The sequence below is a fragment of the Trachurus japonicus genome, chromosome 9 (assembly GCF_045865225.1).
Source record: "Trachurus japonicus isolate A0001 chromosome 9, Traja_1.0".
NCBI classification, from domain to species: domain Eukaryota; kingdom Metazoa; phylum Chordata; class Actinopteri; order Carangiformes; family Carangidae; genus Trachurus; species Trachurus japonicus.
This window is the reverse complement of record NC_140915.1, coordinates 4,458,757-4,476,677: the sequence shown is the minus strand read 5'-3', so window position 1 is coordinate 4,476,677 and position 17,921 is coordinate 4,458,757. Positions and strand designations below refer to the sequence as shown.

General features: G+C 42.1%; 1 protein-coding gene across 1 annotated transcript; it reads left to right on the top strand.

The window, feature by feature from the left end:
* The first annotated feature begins 639 nt into the window (after positions 1 to 639).
* On the top strand, positions 640 to 17,312 carry LOC146980688 (disintegrin and metalloproteinase domain-containing protein 9-like). The gene is made up of 8 exons (XM_085785711.1): positions 640 to 656; positions 1,103 to 1,183; positions 2,044 to 2,149; positions 3,999 to 4,146; positions 8,767 to 8,875; positions 10,119 to 10,148; positions 11,557 to 11,618; positions 13,303 to 17,312. Exons 2-8 carry the CDS (start codon positions 1,109 to 1,111, stop codon positions 13,370 to 13,372), a joined length of 600 nt encoding a protein of 199 aa, XP_085641837.1. The 5' UTR covers positions 640 to 656; positions 1,103 to 1,108; the 3' UTR covers positions 13,373 to 17,312.
* The last annotated feature ends 609 nt before the right edge of the window (positions 17,313 to 17,921 follow it).

Sequence of the window (17,921 nt, the reverse complement as noted above, 5' to 3'; positions counted from 1 at the left end):
GAGAGGAGGAGGGAGGGGGGAGGAGGAGAGGGATAGAGGAGGAGAGGAGGGAGCACAGGAGGAGAGGGATAGAGGAGGAGAGGAGGGAGCACAGGAGGAGGAGGGGGGGGGGGAGGAGAGGAGAGGGAGGAGGGAGAGGAAGAGAGGAGGGAGAAAGAGGAGAGGAGGAGGAAGTGTAGAGGAGGAGAGGAGGAGGGGGGGGGAGGAGAAAAGAAGAGGGGGAGGAAGAGGAGAGGAGAGGAGGAGGAAGAGGAGGAGGAGGAGGAGGAGGAGGAGGAGGGAGGGGGAGGGGGGAGAAAAGAAGAGGGGGAGGAAGAGGAGAGGAGGAGGAGGAAGAGGAGAGGAGGAGGAGGAGGAGGAAGAGGGGGAGGAGGAGAGGGAGGAGGGAGAGGAGGAGGAGGAGAAGAGAAGGAGGAGGAGGAGGAGGAGGGGGGGGAGAAAAGAAGAGGGGGAGGAAGAGGAGAGGAGGAGGAGGAAGAGGGGGAGGAGGAGAGGGGGGAGGGAGAGGAGGAGGAGAGAAGGAGGAGAGGAAGAGGAGGAGAAGGAGGAAGAGGAGAGGAGGGGGAAGAGGAGGAGGAGGGGGGGAGGAGGAGGAGAGGAGGAGGAAAGGAGGAGAGAACAAGGTGAGGAGGAGGAGGAGAGGAGGAGAGAACAAGGTGAGGAGGAGGGGGGGGGGAGGAGAGGAGGAGGAAGAGAGGAGGATGAGGAGAGGGAGGAGGAGGAAGAGTAGAGGAGGAGGAGGAGGAGGAGAGGAGGAGAGGAGGAGAAGGAGGAAGAGAGGAGGAAGGAAGAGAAGGAGGAGGAGTAGAGGGGAGGAGGAGGGGGAGGAAGAGGAGGAGGAGGAAGAGGGAGATGGAGGAGGAGAAGGAAGTGTAGAGGAGGAGGAGAGGAAGAGGAGGAGGAGGAAGAGTAGACGAGGAAGAGGAGGAGGAAGAGTAGACGAGGAGGAGGAGGAGAGGAAGAGGAGGAGGAGAGAAGGAGGAGGAGGAGAGGAGGAGGAGGAGGAGAGGAGGAGGAGGAGGAGGAGGAGGAAGAGGAGAGGAGAGGAGGAGGGGGGAGGAGGAGAGGAGGAGGAGGTGCTAACCCTGGTCTCCTTCTTCAGGTGTGTATGAACTTTGAGTGTCGCGGCGTCGACGTCCTGAGCTACGACTGTGACGTGGAGAAGAAGTGTCACGGACACGGGGTGAGTCCCCTCCGCCTGTCGCTAGGCAACTGTCCGCCTGTCGCTAGGCAACCGCACCTCCATCACCTTGCTTTGCCACTTCTGGGCAACTTTCAAGTCACAAGATGCCTTAAAGGAGAATTCCGGTCATTTTTGACCCCTAAATCGTCGTCTGGGGGGAGCAAAAAAAAAAAAAAAACGCGACTAAAATTGCTGCAGGCAAACCGGAGTTACTATGGCTACCCGGCGCTAGCGATAGCCAAATATCTATGGTTTAAACTTTAGAGTTTATTTATTTAGCACACAAATTTCAACGGTGCAAGGAGGGAACGAAGCCGGTTGGCTCGTACATAGGTTCCACCACCATAACAATTTACAACAAGACAAATTTCAATGGCTAACAAATAAACATTAAAAAAAAAAGAGATAAAGTGCGTACATAATCAATGTTATATGAGCAAAATGAACAGAAATGAGAAAAAAATAAAGAGATAAAGTGCAAAGTGATTCGGTAACAAATAAAGACAATAGAGATAATATACAAAAAATTAATTAATTAAACTCATAAAAAGACAAAGTAAGGATGTGGGATATGGAGAGAGCGAAAGAGAGAGAGGAAAGAGCGGGAAATTCAAGAGAAGTTGAGATGTGTTTTTAACTGCTTTTTAAAAAGTGAAGAAGAAGAAATGGATCTGACTGGAATCCTTAGAGACACCATCAATTTTAGTCACGTCATTTTTTGCTCCAACCAACACCGGGTGACCATCAGGACGACGGTTTAGGGGTCAAAAATGACCGGAATTCTCCTTTAAAAATGAAAAGGCGCCGTGTTGGGACAGAGTTTGGATGTTTTCTCTCCTAACTGTCCCTCTGTCCCTCAGGTGTGCAACAGCAACAGGAACTGCCACTGTGAGGACGGCTGGGCTCCTCCTTTCTGTGAGGTCAAAGGTTACGGCGGCAGCGTGGACAGTGGACCCACGTGGAACGGTGAACACACACACACACACACACACACACACACACGCTTCTAACTGGCTTATTAGTGTGAATGCTGAAATGCTGAACTCTTTTTTAAATTCAGGAATTTTTCATAATTTTTCACAATTCAAGTAATTTCCAGCCATTTCATACAAAGTCTCACATCTTCTACTTTTAAATATATTCTCAGCCATTGCTTCGGCTATGTTAGCGCTGGTTCATCAGTTGTCCTTCCTGTCAGGTTCGCTGCAGATGTCCACTATTCAACCATTACATTTAAACATGCAGAATTTCAATGTTTTCTTCTCCCTTTTAGCATTTCTACTGCTTTTTACCTTTAAAAGACATTCATCTCACACTACAAGTTATATGTTTCAGCTTTAGCATTAGCCTTTTAAACAGTTTCTTAAAGGGATAGTTCAACATTTTGGCAAATTGGCCCATTGCCATAATCGCTATAGTCATAGCAGTAGGTTCGTTACCTTTAATTGTCGGTGCAAGCTGTTTTTAGAACGGAGAAGCGGAGCGGCAGGCGGCTCGGGGCTACGCTATGGAGGCTAAGGGAATTTCTTGGTTTTCCTCATCAAACTCATCAAATACACAACCCAACAACTCCAAAAGGCTGTCGTGGACAAGTTGTGAGCTGCACATTCACCACGCTATGAGATAATAATGGAACATTACCACACAGAGTTGTTTTAGAGGGAAATTCATGCAAAACCGCTGATGCGCGTTGCGTTCAGGGACACTTTTTCAGCAAGCAGACTCTGTATTTACCCTGTATTTACCTCGAAAACGGCTCCGTTTCGTAACGTTCCGTCATTATCTCATAGCGTGGTGATTGTGCAGATCACAACTTGTCCACCAGAGCGTTTTGGAGTTGTTGGGTTGTGTATTTGATGAGTTTGATGAGGGAAACCAAGAAATTCCTTTAGCCTCTGTAGCGTAGCTCTGAGCAGCCTGCCGCTCTGCTCCTCCGTTCTAAAAACAGCTTGCACCGACAATTAAAGGTAACGAACCTACTGCTATGACTATAGGGAATATGGCAATGGGCCAATTTGCCAAAATGTTGAACTATCCCTTTAAGCTAATTTAGCATTGATTCAACAATTTCTTCAGCTCATTCAGCATTGCTTCAGCAACGGCGTTCAGCTGCTTTCAGCATTCACACGCATTTTCTGCAGGAAATGCTATCTTTTTCTAGTTGTAATGATTACTATTATTAGTAATATTAATAATAATCTTTAAGTCATTAACTCGTGCATCTTTCCAGCCCTTGAGCGTTGATTATCTTTCTGCAGTGGTAAATATTAACACAGTGTCACAAAAATAGTTTTTCCTCAGACTCTGAGCTAGAAAAGAATTTTGAAAGTGGCTTTATCTGTTGTTCAGATTTCTGTGTAAATGTATGCAAATTAGCGCATATTTAATTAGATATTGCCTCATTTACATATTTAAACATCAAATCTGACAAAACATGTAATATAAAAAATATTTGTCTTAATGTGAGTGATAAACTCTGGAAGTTTCATGGTGATACCTGTTAGTTTAAATGTTTTACCCTATTCACCTGTTGTGATCACTTCCTGTTCCTGTTTGTTTTCACGATGTCAGAACCTTTCAAAATAAGATGATCAGTGATTATCTTTCTGCAGTGGTAAATATTAACTCCAGTTAAATGTCAGAAAAAAAGATTCTGAAGTGTTGCTGTCAATCAAACTCAACACTTCCTGTGCCGACATTTCAGAATAAAAGCGCAGTAGTTTTCAGTCCATTGCTGTTTTTGTGCTTCCTGTCTGACCTGAACCATGTGTGTGTGTGTGTGTGTGTGTGTGTGTGTGTGTGTGTGTGTCTTCAGACAAGGACACGTCCCTCAGAGACGGTCTGCTGGTCTTCTTCTTCCTCGTCCTCCCTCTGCTCGCTCTGGGTGCGTTTGTTTTCCTGCGCAGGAACGAGCTGCTGCGGCGCCTCGGGCTGAGCCGCAGGAAGAGGTCGCAGGGCTTCCAGTGAGTCGCCGTCTTGTCACCACCACTGTTGTTTCTGGGATTTGGTATTTTAGATTTAGTCTTAGTCTTTTTGACGAAAATACTTGTTAGTTTTATAGTCCAGTCATTTTATGAGAAAAGGTTAAACAAATTGCAACAGAAGCAAACTCAACTGATTTTCTATCCTCAACATGTCCTGAGTGAGGGAAAAAAAGCCCCGAAGAATCCCATTAGGGGAAAGTTTAGAAAAACACCCAAACATATCCCATTCATACGCATATAAAAAATGTTTTTCACGTGTATAGGGTAAAATTTTTAACCTTTAGATATCTCCATGAAAATTACTGAGTTGATTACTTACATTAAGACAAACAAAAAATGTATTACAAGTTTTTTGAAATTCTTTGTTAACATGAGCAAATTTGCATACATTTGCATAAATTTGCATAAATTCCACTGTTTTTACGGCACATGTATATATGAAGTTGCTGTGGTGGTACCGGCATGGAAACTGGAATGAGTTGACTCCATCGGTCAACCGACAAGAAATCACTTTAAATTTCAAGATGACTGCAATTTTTCAAGACAGCCACATCCTTAGTAGAGCAGGTATGACATGAGCCAACAGTGCATAATCCAATTACGTATGGCTAATTTGCATACATACAACACCTGATCTAAACATTGGGTAGAGCAGGTGAAAATGTCTTGTTCAGTCTTGTTAACATATAATATGTTAACAAGATTGAACAAGACATTTTTTAACTGTAATATGATATTACAGTTAAAAAAGGAATGGAACCAATTTAGGCCCATGAGCATTAATAGAGACGGAGCATGTCATACCTGCTCTACTAAGGATGTGGCTGTCTTGAAAAATTGCAGTCATCTTGAAATTTAAAGTGATTTCTTGTCGGTTGACCGATGGAGTCAACTCATTCCAATTTTCATGCCGGTACCACAACAGCAACTTCATATATACATGTGCCGTCAAAACGGTGGAATTTATGCAAATTTATGCAAATGTACGCAAATTTGCTCATGTTAAAAAAGAATTTCAAAAAACTTGTAATACATTTTTTGTTTGTCTTAATGTAAGTAATCAACTCAGTAATTTTCATGGAGATATCTAAAGGTTAATAATTTTACCCTATACACGTGAAAAATTTTTTTTACATGCGTATAAATGGGATATGTTTGCGTGTTTTTCGAAACTTTCCCCTAATGGGATTCTTTGGGGCTTTTTTTCCCTCACTCAGGACATGTTGAGGATACAAAATCAGTTGAGTTTGCTTCTGTTGCAATTTGTTTAACGTTGACCCCTTTTTTGGCCTAAAATTACTGGACTATTAGTCAATTTTAGTCATTTCTATATGTGATAGTTTTAGTCTTTTTTTTATTTTTATTTGACACATACAAAAATAAATTTACCAAACACCAAGGAGATGTATTTTGTATAAAGTTACACTTGCTTGAGATTCTTGAAACTGAAATTCTTTTCTTTTTTTTCATGTTGAATATTCTTTGTAAATATCAGTCCGTATTCTTGTACTTGTACGTCATATTTCCATAGTCCATTCCTCCTCTCTGTTCTGCCTTGATGGACACGTTACCTTAGTAGGAGTACATCACAAGTTAAAACAACGAACTAACAAAAAAACACTGCAGATTATGTGTACTTTACAGGTAAGAAAGACAAGCGTACTGATTACGTGAGCTTTACCATTTAGAAAAACAACAGTACAGATACATGTACTTTACAAAATAAAACAACTGTACATATTAAGTACTTTTAGTTTTAGTCAGTTTTAGTAAAAAAAAAAACCCTAACCCTAAAAAAAAGTCTTTTAACAAATGAATTCAATAAAGGAACGGTTTTACACATAATGTTTCCACCCCATGGCTTATGGTCTAAGGGTTATGCATCAGCCTACACACAGATAAAGTGGTAACAGCCTGGTGCATTCAGTTTGTTTCCTGATGGATTATATTTAAAATACGTCCATGTATCTTCTGGTGGAGTGACGGCCGGTGTGTCAGGTGGAGGATGGGATGCAGCAGCGTTGCAGATACTTGTTGATATTAATTGACAGATAAAGGCTCATTTATGCTCCACGTACGGACGTAATTGTACGCGTCCGTTTCAAACGTTGTTACCGTCACTGCTCACATACTTCCATGCGTCCTTAACGTTGGCATGGATGTTATCCAACACGTCCACTAGGGAGCAGCTCAGAGTCAAAAGTTTATGACAACAAACATGGCGACTACGGAGGAGATCTTATAATGTACATAATAGGACGAATCTCCTTGTTGTTTACAACTACTTCCGGGTAGAAAACCAGCATTCGAACAATAGTGACGGACGAGAGTTTCGCTATATATATCTACTTTTTCATGTCACTATATCACCGTTTAGATTAATATGATGTTTGTAAAGTTTATAAAACCAATGATTGGACAAACATTACTATTTCTGTGTGCACATTTTTGTAATTAGTCATGGTTATCATAGATTAGCCGGGCTAACGGTTAGCTACCTGTTTAACTTTAATAACTCAGTGACTCAATAAACGCTCCATGAAAAAATATTTTCTCCAGCAGATATCTGAGTTCCAACATGACTGAGCTAACTGGAGTAGTTTCATGTCGTGTCCCACAACGGGAGGGTTTTAACAGCTGACGTCCTGCTGTTAGCTTAGCTACCGTTAGCTTAGCTACCGTCAGCTGTCCCTGTCAGCTGAGCCACTGATGCTTTCTAGACACCGTGATTCCCCCAAACTGAATAAATACAACACATAGCAACACAAAACACACACACAGAAATAGTAATGTTTCTTCAATCATTTCAGATTTGTCTAAACGGTGATAGGGCCTGAAAAATATGATATATAGCTAAACTCTCGTTCGTTACTATTGATCTAATTCACATTACGTGCTGGTTTTCTACCAGGAAGTAGAATGTAAACAACAAGGAGATTCGGTCTATAAAAGAAGAAAACGGACTCGTTTATGTGATGCGGTGGTCGGTAAGGCCGTTAAATTCATCACGGTTGGAGGAGGAGAATTTTTTTCTCTCGTTCATCCATCGTGTCTTCTTCTTCTTCTGTCTCACCATGGATCTAGGCTCCGTATCGAGTAGTGACAGCAACAGCGCCCCCCCACGGTTTCCGGTGGTACTGCTCCGTTTGGTGCGTATCCGTAAGCTTTGTGGAAACGGACGAAAAACGGACGAAATGAACGCAGAGTACGGACGAAAGGCTCCGTCCGTATCCGTATGCGTAGTTAACGTTGTCACACAACAAGCAGAAATGTCGTGCATGTCGAACGTCAACCACACACACCTGTCACTCTGCCGCTCTGATCACGAGCACCGGGCGGCGCCGTTGCTACATCGTGTGAAGCTGTAGAGTAATAATGACACAATACAATCCACAATATGAAATGTAGAGGCGATCGCAGCCCGACCACGAACATCCTCTTTTTTTACCCCTACCCCTTCCCCTACCCCTTGCCCCTCGTCCCTTGAAACGGAGCTACAAGGGGTAGGGGTAGAAAGTCAACCCCTCCGAATTGGGACACCCCTTCAACAATCACATACGTCATCACGTAGTCTCACTGGCTTTTACGTAAGCTGATGCGGCGAGCTTTTGCCAGAAATCAAATAGCCGTGTACCATATAACTTAATAAAATAAGATAAAACTTAATGCAGACTGATCGGTTCATTGTAAAACATTTATTTACTGATGTAAATGTGGTGATTTCTGTACACAGAGCCCAGAGGCAGCTGCCGGCTCCTCTGTCTGATACATGAAGCTTCACTTTTCATCCAAATAACTAATGCTACTGCCACAATTGTCAGATTTCATCAATTAGACCAACATTTAAATGCTAAAAAGAATTTAACATGCTGGTGGTAAACCTCTAAAAACCTGCGGATAAGTTAATTAACGACCGCCTTCTCTCCCGGCGGGACCGGGACGAGGACGTAGTTTGGCCGGTGGAGCAGCGCTGCAGGCCGGCTGCTGCCTCTGTGAGGAGCCGCTCCTCCTGGAGCTTCACTTCTCCCAAAAATCGTCGGAGCAAACTTCTAACCAGCCGTCATTTGGGTAAACTAACCGCACATTTGGGACCTAAACAGTTACTTTCTCGCAAGAAAAAATATTAAAACTTAAGAAAGTGACGTAATAACCGCGCTACAGTGAGAAATAAAACAACTTTTCGTTTTACAGCCACCGCTGCCGGCTGCCGCAAGATGCATTCTGGGAAACTTTTCATACCCCTCCGTTTGGAGTGTGCCTCTGAAAAATCTCCGTTTGGAGGGGTATGTAGCCCTACCACTTCCCCCTACCCCTCTGTCCTAACGGGGATTGGGACACCCCTACCCCTACACGTGAACGCGCAAAACGGAGGGGTAGGGGTAAGTGGTGGGGCCAAGGGGTGAAATGGGATTGGGCCTTAGGCTACGTCCGTTCTCGTCTCGTCAACGGAAACTCACACACGTCTGGTCATGTTTTCATCATCAGAGAGCCGTGATGTTTCTCTCCTCACCGTCTCGTTATCGGCATGAAAGAAAGGAGCAGAAACGGAAATATTTCGTCATCGTCATCGTTCTCTCTCTCTCTCCCTCCGTCCTTTAGAGCCGACGGAGCAGCGTCAGCCAATCCCAGCAGAGGACCGCCTCCCCGGACGCAGCCTCCCCCGCCTGTCGCCCGCGGCAACAACAACTACAACATCGTCAGAGAAGGAGTGAGTTCACTGTGTGTGTGTGTGTGTGTCTAACCCAGACTAAACCACTGACACAAACAGTTAAAACACCGAGACGAGACACGACAGGAAGAAACAACCAGATTCTGGGCTGTTCTGTTTCCTTAAAGGGATAGTTCAACATTTTTTGCAAATAGTCTCATTACCATAATCCCTATAGTCATAGCAGTAGGTTCGTTACCTTTAATTGTCGGTGCAAGCTGTTTTTAGAACGGCGGAGCAGAGCCGTGAGCTGCTCAGAGCTACGCTACGGAGGCTCATTATGGGATTTCTTTGTTGGTTTCCCTCATCAAACTCATCAAATACACAATCCAACAACTCCACAACGCTCTGGTGGACAAGTTGTGAGCTGCACATTCACCACGCTATGAGATAATAACGTTAATAATAATGTTTTCTTTCAGAATAGTGGGAAAAAAAGAAAATCCACATTAAAGTTATTTTATTTCATGTAAATCCAAAAATGGTCATTTCCTTTGTAACAGCAACAAATCATAAAAGTATGATTTACTTTAACAATCTCTGTAGTTTTACAGTCCAAGTCTTTAAAGGCCGTTTTCTCAGAAAGAGTTTTTCAGACTCAGACTCTGAGCTTCAGCAGCACTTCCAGACACCAAACCTTCCACTTTGATCCCTTTCTATATTCTGAAGGTTTTTACAGAGGGGATTGTTGATATATCATTCACAGCCTCATTTATACAACATTTTATCACTAAAAACATGGAGAAATTGGATTTTTTTAAAGGGCTGGTGACAGTATTTTCTCATTTACAGAGTGATAAAAAGAAATATCCACAATCCTCCTCTGGAAAAACTAAAGACTCTAATATGTCAACAAAATAAAACAAGAATTTTGAAAGTAGCTTCATCCATTGTTCAGATTTCTGTTCTGGAAATGTATGCAAATTAGCGCATATTTCATCAGATATTGCCTCATTTACATATTTAAATATAAAATTTGACAAAACTTGTAATACAAAAAATATTTGTCTTAATGTGAGTGATAAACTTGGGAAGTTTCATGGTGATATCTGTTAGTTTTATTTTTTTACCCTGTTCACCTGTCGTGTCTCAGCTTAAACGATCACTTCCTGTTTTCATGATGTCTGGACCTTTCAAAATAAGACGACGTTCGACCGTCTGTTTGATTCCTGATCACGTGTGTGTGTTTCTGTCGTCACCACTAATTATTACAAACTAACGGCTCTGCTCTCTCCACCTGAAGCACCACGCTCAGCTGCTGCCGCCACAGGAGGTAAAACACTCAGTACTCACACTCTAATACTACAACTGTAACATTACTGCAGTATTACTGTGGTATTACTGTAATACTACTGTAGTTCTTTCACCCTGCTCTCCTGCTGCTGCTTCTTCAGTTCTCTTCATTTACTTTGGTTTTCACCTCGTTTTCGCTGTCGATGGTTCATTAGTGCACGTTCCCTCCTCCCCCTGCCCTCACTTCCTGTCTGGTGTCAAAATAAAAGCTCTTTATAAGAGGTTTATATTTAGGGCCCTATGAAATCTGTTTTATATTTTCCCTAATTCAGTTTCTTCCATTTTAGTTTTTGGTTTTTTTACCTTTTACTCTTATTTTAATACCAAAAAGAGTGTGTTTTTAATGTCAATGACTAAAATATATAATATAAATTGTTTTATATTTTATTGAGGTAACAAAAAAACAACATACCTTAGGAAGAAATACTGCATGATACAACATACCACGGCCACCCAGATTTATTTCCCCTCAATCTGCAGTTTTCCCAGACTAGATATACGTTCCTCTTCTACATGAAAACAGCTCTTCAGTCAAATTATGTTATAGTCTACTTGCCAACAATGAGTACCCGGAAATGTTGAGTACCCCAAAGTTTTATGTTAGAAATATATAGTATAGGTCCCCAGTATTCAGAAACTGCCGGATGCTAACTTATATATATTGGACAATTAGCATAACAGACATAATTAGCATAAATTAGCATAATTGCCTATATGGGCAATATTTCAACAAAATTGACTTGGCTGATCTGGGCAATATTGGAGTGGTTTTAGGGGTTATTGATGATGCTGAATCCATTTCTGACATTTTCAAAATTCAAAATGGCTGTCTAAACCGGAAGTGACCAGATTTTGAAATCCATCAAAATCGGCCCACTGGCGGTTAAAATCTGGTCACTTCCGGTTTAGACAGCCATTTTGAATTTTGAAAATGTCAGAAATGGATTCAGCATCATCAATAACCCCTAAAACCACTCCAATATTGCCCAGATCAGCCAAGTCAATTTTGTTGAAATATTGCCCATATAGGCAATTATGCTAATTTATGCTAATTATGTCTGTTATGCTAATTGTCCAATATGTATAAGTTAGCATCCGGCAGTTTCTGAATACTGGGGACCCATACTATATATTTCTAACATAAAACTTTGGGGTACTCAACATTTCCAGGTTCACAATGGGGCCCTATGGGCTGGCAAGTTGACTATTAATTTACTTGTTAAAAATAGATTCTTACGTTTTAATTGGTCAATTCTGCGAATCTGTGTCCATGTTGTCCCGTCACCTGCCTGAGAAACTGTTGTCATATGGGAGAAAAATGCTTTTAAACTAATGAGGAAACGTTGTATTTCCTGTGTGTGTGTGTGTGTGTGTGTGTGTGTGGTCAGGTGGTGGAGACCAACAGGACGACTGCTCCCTCCTACGCTGCGAGGCCGCCTCCTCCTCCTCTGTAAGGACTCGTCTTCTATTCACAGGATGGAGACAAAGTGCTGCACAGACGGCGTCTTCTCTGTAGGAGAGACACTTCTCATACTCAGGATCACTGCATCAAGACACTTATAGTTGTAACGACACACTGCTGATCTAAACGGCTACTTTCTCGCCTAAAAATGTTTGAAATGTCGATAAAGTGAAATATTTACAGAGTTTAACACTACCTATACACTTCCAGAGTTTGAGCTAAGCTAATTACGGGCGATACGGCTCTATCTCCCTTGTTAGCTACTGCACGCACAGTGGAAAGGATGGTGTCTATCTGCTGGTCATGGACTCGGGAGTGAGGCAAGACACGAAAAGAAAAATGTTGGCGTATCCCTTTAAGTTCATAGGCCAAGTGGCTCAACTTACCCCAGAGCTATCTATCTATACTGACTTTATTAGACCTCACAGCTAAAATGGTGAAATGATGCCTTCCTCCTAAGTATTTAGTCACATGCTCTATATTTCTTATGGTTTCCTAGCAACAAGGGATGGCTCAACTTCAACCCCACTCTCTCCTACAGCTTTAGTTAAAGGTCCGGTGTGTAATAATTGTCAGGGTTTATTGGCAAAATCTGAATATACTACTATATACAGATCTGGAAAAAATGAAGAGACCACTCCCAAAATGATCAGTTTCTCTGGTTTTACTATTTATAGGTATGTGTTTGAGTAACATTCAATTATTTGTTTCTTGTTTTATTCTATCAACTACTGACAACATTTCTCCCAAAATTGAAAAAAAATAAATTGTCATTTAGAGCCTTTATTGGCTAATGACTAAACTAGTCTAAATAACAGAAATATCAAGTCTTTTCAGACCTTGAATAATAATAATAATGCAAAGAAAACATGTTCATATTTATTCCTAAACAACACAGCAAGAATATTTTACCTCAGGAAGAGTTTATAAATCAGTTTTAGTGGGATAATATCAATGTTTAATCCCAGCAGTGGTTTTTATAATCTTCCTATAAAACCAGATGTGGTTCAGGTGACGACCTCATCAGTGTCTCATTAAGGAGAATGAGTTGTGTTTGTGTTGGTGTTTAAAAAAGAAAAGAACTGTTTCACTGTTTTCACTGTTTTGTGAAAGTGCTCTCTTATTTGTTTTGGGAAAAAATAAGAGAGCACTTTCACAAAATGTTTCTTAAAAGCATCTCTACATGTACGACAGTCGTTCTTCTCTTTTCCTGAGTTAAAATATTCTAGCTGTGTTCTTTAGGAATAAATATCAACATGTTTTCTTTGCATCATTATTATTATTCTTCAAGGTCTGAAAAGACTTGATATTTTTGTTATTTAGACTAGTTTAGTCATTTTCAGCCAATAAAAGCTCTAAATGACAATATTTTTTTTCAATTTTGGGAGAAATGTTGTCAGTAGTTGATAGAATATCATCATAATAATTTAATTTTACTCAAACACATACCTATAAATAGTAAAACCAGAGAAACTGATCATTTTGGGAGTGGTCTCTTCGTTTTTTCCAGAGCTCTGTATTTGTATTTGTATAATCGCTATAAAATAAAATCTGCGATTATGAAGCTAATTAATTGACGAGGTCGTTAGCTCCCGTCACATGTTAGCTTGTGTTTAGCTTCGTGCTACGTGTTGACCTCTGTTTGTCGTTGTTGTTTTAATGTCTTCCTCAGAAAACCAAAACCTTCTGCTGCGTCTCAGCCGCTGGTGCCTCAAAGACCCGCCCCCGCACCGCCTGTTTAACCAATCAGGACGCTCCACCACCACCACACCTGGACGACACCTCCTCTTCTCCTCCTGCTCCTCCTCTTATCCTTCTTCTTCTTCTTCTTCTCCTTCTTCTTTGGACTAAAAGAAAAACAAAAAACTGGACCAATCAGGAAACTGGGTCCAGTCGGACTGGACTAGGAATTTACCAGAACAACCAGGAAGCAGCTACTGTTCTACACTACAGCCCGTCTTCACTCTGTCTCTTTATTTAAAGGTGAAAGGTGAAAAGTCGTCTGTCATCGAACCGGCCAATCACATTCCACCGAGCACCAAATAAACAGCCAATCATCATCCTGCAGTCAACAGGTGTTTGTAACAGCTAGGCTACATCTACGGTAGGCTAGTTATGTAGCTCACTAGACAGAAGAAGCATTAGCTTTACTAACAGGATACTATGAGTACTCTGGATACTCACAGTATCTGAGTATCCATCGTATCACAGTGTGTCCCACCGTTCATGCTAATGCTAGCATCATAAAATATCCACTGAGTTGTTAGCTAGCCACGTTGTGATGCTAACAGCTGCTGCCAAGTGTCGCTACAAGCTACGAATACTATACCTACTTTATTATCAGCTCCCCTCAGACTGATGCTGTGTCTCTATTCGAATACTTCCAGACTTAAACTAAGTATTTTGAGTGTGTAAATCTCAATTCATACGTCAAAATGCAGTGAAAGCTACTGTAAGAACCCGGATGGTTTCACTTCCAAAAGTTGAGTGTGGAACGATGGACGCTTCATCACACCCTCAGTGATCACCATCTTGGCTACGTAGCGGGATATGTAAATCAGCATATCGGTAGGCAAATGTTTTCCGAGTAAGAGGCTGACGTTGCAGCGGCTGCGGCGGTGTAATCTCCACCTAGCGTTGAACAGGTGGCGCACACAAGTTAAAAAAAAAAAGAGAAATTTTAGAAAAGTACGAGTAAGGTGTTCATTATCGCTACAGTATTTGAAATAACAAACGAAACAAGCCGGTAGATGTGCTGACAGGTGACAATAGCGGTCCAAAAAAAAAGGCAAGGCAAGGCATCTTTATTTATATAGCGCATTTCATACCAAGGCAACTCAGTGTGCTTTACATAAAGACAAAACATTAAAAAAAAGAAGCATAAGACAGAATAAAAACAAACAAAACACTAAAAACAGAGTTAAAAGCAAGAGCAAATAAAAGTAAAATAAAAGAAACATTAAAAAAAGAAGCATAAGACAGAATAAAAACAAACACTAAAAACATTGTTAAAAGAGTTAAAAGAGAAAACATTGGCAACCGTTGGTCCCAGGAAGTGCACAATACGACAGTATTAGATTTGAGACACTAACCATCGAGATTCGCGCACTACATAATGTACAGTGCACATCGTGATAGCCTACTCATGGAAGTATTCAAATTGAGACGCAGCATGTGTTCGTGTGGACGGGTTAACCAACAAACCTTTGCTAGCTAAGTGCAACACAGCTACAGGTCACACCACTGCTGTTAGCTTTAGCATACAGACGTTTACCAGTTAGCTTCGTCCCCGTTGTTGAGATTTTTATATAATTATGTTGAAGAAGCTCAACAGCGAGCAGCCTAACCGTTGGCTAGCTAATGAACAGAACTACCAAGCCTGTGAATAATTTACTATTCAGTTAGCTAGCTAGCTGAATAGCTAGCTTGTAATCGTACGACACGATTATTAACCGACAACATATTTTTATTGTCACTTCACTGTAGAAAACTTTATCGACTCTGAAACTTTTGGCAGTGAATCAACGTCATCTGATCTGAAAGACACACACACGTTCACAAAGCTGCAGCAACGTAGCGACCGATGCTAACACGTTGCTACAGTAACACCAACCATGTTGTAGAATGGCGCGTGTTTAATGTTTAGCTAACTCATGCAAAGTAGTGATTCAAAACAGTTCTCTGCTCTGATTGGCTGGGTTGAAGACAGACGTTGTTCTTTCTTTCTTTCTTTCTTTCTTTCTTTCTTTCTTTCTTTCTTTCTTTCTTTCTTTCCCTCTCCTCTCTGAATGAAAGCACTGGTGCTGTCTGGCACCTCCCGTCTACTCGGCACTGTCATAGGAATGTAACGCACCCCTGATGCTGCTGCTGCTCTGCAGGTGCGCTTGGTCTCTACACCCGGTTCGCCCCGGCGCCGTCTCTCCCTCTGAAATTGTAAAACCACAGTATGCAACAGCGTCCGAGTGCAGAGCTCCTCTTCTCTTGGACCGGGACCGGGACTTGGACTTGGACCTGTGTGGTCACGTGACCTGTGACACTTCGGCTCTGTTCAGTCTGAGTCTGTGGTTCTGACCCGTCACTGATGCACCGCTGCCTCCTGCTGCTGCTGCTCCGGACCTCGTTCAGACCATAGACTGTAAAAAGAATGGACGTAGCGTCCGTAACGTCCCCCATTGGTTTTGGGGAGTCGTTTTTGTGACTCCAACATGGCGGCCTGAACAGCGCCATGTTGGATTGGCCGGCCGAGAACCCGCCCACTGGCCTCGAAGCAGCTGTCTCCGGACCTGTCACTCAACGTTTCCGTGCCCTAATTGGCCAGAATTTTAACCTAATAACAGTAAAAAAGTAGAGTTAAAAAAAATTCACCCCCCTCAGAGTGTGTGCGGGGGTAGAAACTATCGATTGAGACCAAAAAACGTTCTGACACCAGGCTTTTAACATGTTTACTGAGGATGTAAAGTGGGTGATTTTAACATGGGGGTCTATGGAGAATGCTCCCTTCTGACACCAGCCCCCAGAGGAAGAAGAGGGGATTGCAGTTTGTTGAACGCGGAAGTGAGCTTCACTTCTCAGACCCACAACTGCCCCCTTGGTTCAGACACATCCACTAACGCAGTCTGGTCCAAAACGTCCAACCAACCAGATGTCAGATGGTTTCCAGTCCCTCTGAACGCTCGGTAACAAGATCTTCGCAAGATTTGCGCAAAACCTGACGTCAGGTTTTTACCGTTCAATTAGGACGAATTCCCAGACTGTAAGGGATCTGTTTTCCAGATGAAAACCGTAGGTTACGGTTTGTGTTTAACAACGCAAGGTGAACAAGAACACGAAGTGGATGCAGAGTGGTTTGAAATTTGGATTTTTCTTGACGTCCGTACGAGACAACTCAGAGGTTTTTGGAGCTGAAGATCGTGCAGAACTTCTCTGTCGGGGTTCAAGACTCACACAGTGGTGAGACAAAGCAGTGAAATATGCAAAAATATGTTTCCTTTAAAACCTCCTGATCACTGAGGTCAAAGGGAAGCGGCTCAAATCCAGATCCACAGTGCTGAAGTGTCCTATTGGTGGAAATCATCCGTTAAACTCTTGGTCCACCTGCACTGACTTTATCCAAACCAGGGATTTTTACACCACAGGAATAAAACCAAACGACTGTTAGCCCCGTTAACCAGTCAGCTGCACTGAGCGGTGTGAGGAGAAACTGCGTCGACGTTTTTATCTGCTTTAGTTTATTTGAATTTTTTCCTTTCTTTTTTTTTTTTTTTAGTTTCTGTCTCGGGTGTTTTTTTTTTGCACAGACGGGTGTGACCGGACGGAGGACTCGTCACTCACTCACTCACTCACAGGGCTAAACTTTGTGCCATTTGATTGTTTTCATGCCAAAAAAAAAAAGAAAATCTAAATTGAAGAGAGAGCGGAGGGATCAGTGTTTTTTTTTCCTTCCTCCCTGAGAAGAAGAACAGACTGTTCACACTGAGGTTATTTAGAGACACGGCAGCAGCAGCTGAGGGGTCGAAGGTCACCGCAGCTTCACCTTACAGGAAGTCGACCGCTGCTGCCGAGGCCGGGCGGGCTTTCACAATAAAAGTCTGCTCATCCTCAAAATCAACTATTCACATCATGTGCAACTGGCTGCAAACCAACTCTGAACGTCTCCTCCTCCTGTTCAGGATGAATTCACTGTCTATTAGAAATAAAACCAAACCCACTGTTTGCTCCGGGTTTTCCAGGTTCAGTCATAATCACAGGAATTTAAGGTTTAAAGCTCCAACTGGTGATTATTTTTCTCTTTGTGGCTGCAAACTTTTTTTGTTTGTTTATAATATCAAATATTAAATAATATCGAAAATGTCCTATTCATACTCACTTTATAACGACGTCAAACAAAACTTTTATTCTGAAGGATGGACACAGGAAATAGAGATGAACAGATGAACTTCCTGTTAGTTTGAATCTGCACATGAACAGTCGCTGTGGTCCCAGAGTTCAGTCTTTCAGGCTAAAGAGTCCGTTTGCACACGTGCTGCATTCAAGTGCAGCTTTGAAACGCACTGACATTTTCTCTTTTCAATCTACGACATCGTTAGATCATTAATAGGAAACTTCAGGGGTCCAGTTCCTCCACGGTTTCATCCAGACGTACAGTAAGAAGATTTGTCGGCACACGAGGAAACCTCTGGCAAAAACAAACAGGAAGTCGGCAGAGATGGGAGCTCGAGTCGCTGTTTTGATGACTTGTTGTGACTTGACTCGACAAAAAATAAAAGACTTGAGACTGAATATCAGTAATTA